Genomic DNA, 4,389 nt, shown 5'->3' with positions numbered 1-4,389 from the left:
TCAATAGTGTACCCAGGGGCGGCGGCGGGTACTGTAGGCTAGGGAAAGCTAAGCCTTCCCAAATATTTTTGTCACTACATCCTGGTAAAGAAAAATATAATGTTTGTGTCTTTGACATTAGCGCTGCTATGCAGTCACCTGTGCCCTGTACTACGAAGCCAGTTCAACAGACCCTGGATATGTTTGAGTTATCTTAACTAACCCTAACAAACGAGATCTCGCTAAGCGGTCCTACGACGCTGGTTATCAACTCGGTAAATCAAGCCAGGGTTTCTCTCTCCAGCTGAGAAGTGCGTTCACGTGAACGGGGCGGGGTTAGCAACATTCGACCAATCACAAACAGGGAGCTCCAACAAGGCGTTTAGGACTGAGAGTGAATACACATACTATACAGAGATGCTGTATGAGAAACAATGCGATTTTGGAACACAATATAAATCTATTTTAGTAGACCTCAACAATGGCATTATGATCAGTAGAAATGGCCATGACATGGGACCTTTAACACAATTACTAAGAAATAAAGCTATGGGAGTTTACGATGTGTCTTTCTCTCCCCCCATCCTCAGATACTGGATAAGTTGTTGGACAGGGAGAGTCAGACCCATAAGCCCCAGACTCTGAGCTCATTCTACTCCAGCAAGCCAGCAGCTGGCAGCCAGCGCAGCCCTTCCAAACACTCTGCTGCCAGCCATAGTGGGGTGAGCGGAGCAGCAGGGGGCATCTCCAAACATGGACCCTCCTCTTCCTCTGCTGCCACTGTGGCAGCCTCCTGCTCTGCTGCCACGGGATCTGGGGAAGTGGGGCAGCAGGCCGATCTGAACCCAGTGCAGAACAACACAGCCGGAGAGAGCACTGCTGAGCCCCGGGAGCATGGTGAGAACCCCTCCTCTCATAGAACACTGTGGAGGCTCTAAAACTGTCAAATCAAATGCATATTCCCCTTTGACTCTGATTTCAATGTTGGTTTAGCAGTGGTGATGACGCTGTGGTAACATCGTACTCTTTCCTCACCCTGTCAGATGGGCCTGCTTCATCAGCTGAGCACCAGAATGAGACGGCACCTATTAAGGCGGAGGCCACGGTGCCCAGCCGGCTGGCTCTGGGGGCCCGCTGCGGATACAGCCAGCGCTGCTGGGGCTCGCCTGTGCGCCAGAAGAAGAAACACACGGGTAGTGTGTGTGTGTGTGTGTGTGTGTGTGTGTGTGTGTGTGTGTGTGTGTGTGTGTGTGTGTGTGTGTGTGTGTGTGTGTGTGTGTGTTGTCAGAGCTGTTGAATTGCATTACATGATACAGGTATAACTTAATGGGTGCGTCTAAATAACATGGTGTCCCAAGTGATAGTTAGTTCTAGTCGTATTTGTGCTCTTTGTGAAATGGCTCCAGTAACAGAGCTGTTTGTTGGACAGGCATGGCGAGTATCGACAGCAGCGCTCCAGAGACCACCTCAGACAGCTCCCCCACCCTCAGCCGCCGGCCACTCCGGGGCGGCTGGGCAGCAACATCTTGGGGGCGGGGCCAGGACAGTGACAGCATCAGCAGCTCATCATCTGATTCACTGGGCTCCTCCTCCTCCAGCGGCTCTCGGAGGGCAGGGGGCGGGGCCAGGGCCAAGAGCACGGACACCAGCAGGTAAACACACTTCTTTCTCATGAACTCACTCACACAATAGCTGAGTTACCTGAAGTCCCATCAACAGATTAAAGTCTACTGTGACTGACAGCAGCAGGTGTTTATTACGGAGGCAAAAGTTTGTACTTTACACCAGGGGTCAACAACAGTCCGCTGTAGACAACTTTTCTCCTCATTTGGCCATTTGATGTCCACACTACAACAATAGACTGATGACTTGTATCAGGCCATATCCTGTTTTAAATCCTATTCCCCACAGTAATTGTGTATACATTCTTTCATTGAATTTGTGATACAGAGCGATGGTGGGCTATGAACCTACTTATAGAACTGGAGTCACATCCAGGTAACTTCTATTTCTCCTTGTCTCATTACTTCTTTCATTCACTGTGATAGAGAGCCGGCCTCGCAGGCTTGTGGTGAAAATGTATTTGCTAGATATGTGCTAATGAAACAGAAAATATACTGAGCCTTCTTTAACTTCCATAATGTTTTCTTCACTCTCAACTATCTCCTTCAGCATCTGAAACTGTCTGAGCTGAGCAGTCACAGCTCTTGTGGTGTCCAGGTGGTGCATCTATAGATGCCGTAGCCCCTATGTGTAATTACATTTCGGCCACACAAAACTCTGCAGTCATAACGTAACCCTTAAAGTACAACTCTAAGGCTGCAGCCACACGAGGACAATAACGGAAACACACTGAAATCGTTATCAAAAAAGTATTCCATCCACACGCAATAGGCACCAGAAACGTGTCCGTCCACACGAGACAGCTCGAACCACTGGAGACGCTGTAGTACATATGCCGGGCCTGTAGGTGGCGCTGTACTTCTGCCATAAAATACACCAAAAGCAGCGAAGACGACTTCTCGCGCATGCATGGTTGCCACAGTTGCCCTTCTGTTAATTCTCCACGCTGGATTTAGCAGCAGAGGTGGGATTTCGCCGGTCAACATGTCCGTTAAAGTTTAAATCTTCCGGACAAAATGAGAAAAGTGCCGGTCAAAGGTCTTCTTTGTTATTTATTGAGCTTTAAAACAAATGAATAATGACTCTATATAATAATATAAGAATAATACACGGAGGACGGAGCCTCTCTTTTCCTCCCCCTCTCCTGACAGCCCATCAGTATCCGTGGTCTCATGCAGCTGGCTGATCCAGTAATGAGTGACCCGACAGTCAAAATAAACATATTCATAACTAGTTTGGGTAGTTTGAGAGGTCATTAAAGTGTGATGATCTAACTTGAAGTGTGTGTTTTGCTCCGCTCATCGCTCCATCACAGCGGGCGGAGCTGCATGTTGTCATGCCGAGCTTCGTGTCTCCTCTCCCGTCCGATTAGACGTCACTCGCGTTTGTGTCCATATCAATCCAATCTAGCTGGAAGCTCCTGCCGGGGGCACTGTCCTGCGAGATACCGGGACCTGGCTCGAAACACTGGGGATATTGCGTCATCAGGAAATTATCATTATAGGGCGTAGACACGGAGCCGTTTGGCACCCCAGAGTGTTTCGTCCGCAGATCTACCCACCTTGGGACCCGTTATTGTTATCTGCATTTCCCTTGTCGGCCTCGTGTGGCCGAAACACCGTCTATTCTGATAGAGAACTGTAGCGGCATTACGACCGTTATCGTCCTCGTGTGGCTGCAGCTTAAAACATCCACCACAATAAATTTGGAAGGGTCATCTGCTTAAAGTTCGTTGGCTTTCAGACTAAAGACCGACAAACGGATGATCTGAGTAATCTGTTGCAGGAATCCTTTAAATTGAGAGCTAATGCTATCAGAAAGAGAAATGACATGGTTCACAGGCTTTAGCCACACATCAAGTGTGTTGAGGCACACCTCAGATATCAAGGGCAGAGATCAGTTACAATGAAAAGCCTTTACGGACGACATACATAAAATATACACATATTATCCGAAGAGTGTGATAATGAGCAATGAACTGGTCTAGGACCCTCGGTTCATGTACTGTTAGGAAAATCTGCCAAGTGTATAATAGTTTTTACACCGTTTCATATGTTGTCTGCTGCGAATTGCTTTTAGTTTGTTGTTCAACGTTTATTCCCAGTTATTCCATACTTCAAAGCAGAGCAAAAATAGAAAAAAATGCGATCACATAGAACAAAGAGCTCGAGTCCGCAATGCGAGCTGAGATGACAGTGGATGCGTTGAGAGCGAGATTGGGAGATGGGAGAGTAGGACAGGCTTGCCCGCTTTGGGCGGTTTCCTTGAAAACAATCCAAAAGATTCAAAAAAAACAATGTGGTTGTGTGTTTTAATTCTGGACCACTGGAATTAAATCTATTCCAGTGTATTTTCCGGTGTTTCAGGGTTCAAGGGCGGCGTCCAGAATGTCACGGCCCCACTGGCCCACCAGCCGCAAGGGAGCGCACACTTTTGAGCGGCCAAGGACAAGGCTTTATCAAGCCTGGGAGGAATTCCCTCCCACCCATTCACCCCAGCCGTCGCCGCGGGGGGCCACCCAGGCCCCCACAGAACCCGGCACCTGTGGCCTGAGATGTGCCGTATTCTCTTTGGCCTCCCCCACACTTTGTTCCCAAACGGCTGTCCAGAACCTACTCCTCCCATGTTGTCCTGGATTACTGGGACGAAGACAAAAGGAGACAAACTTTCATGTATTTTCATGTACACAAGGTTGAACGGTTCACAACTTCCTTCTCCTTACTTCCTCCTCGAATCTCCTCTCCATCTCCTCCTTCCTACCTTACCATCTCCTAACGCCTCCTCCCT

General features: G+C 48.5%; 1 protein-coding gene across 1 annotated transcript; it reads left to right on the top strand.

Annotated features, from left to right (window-relative positions):
* Window positions 1-526: 526 nt before the first annotated feature.
* LOC104948878 (zinc finger SWIM domain-containing protein 8-like) lies at window positions 527-4,155 on the top strand (the record flags this gene model as incomplete). Its single annotated transcript, XM_010775107.1, has 5 exons — window positions 527-876; window positions 1,023-1,172; window positions 1,409-1,631; window positions 1,930-1,980; window positions 3,972-4,155. Coding segments are annotated over 5 exons (958 nt in total), but the record flags the coding sequence as incomplete, so codon positions are not given.
* Between the last annotated feature and the right edge of the window lie 234 nt (window positions 4,156-4,389).

This window comes from Notothenia coriiceps, unplaced genomic scaffold (genome assembly GCF_000735185.1).
Source record: "Notothenia coriiceps isolate Sejong01 unplaced genomic scaffold, NC01 NC01_scaffold00015356, whole genome shotgun sequence".
Taxonomy (NCBI): Eukaryota; Metazoa; Chordata; class Actinopteri; order Perciformes; family Nototheniidae; genus Notothenia; species Notothenia coriiceps.
This window is presented reverse-complemented; position numbering and strand designations above follow the sequence as displayed.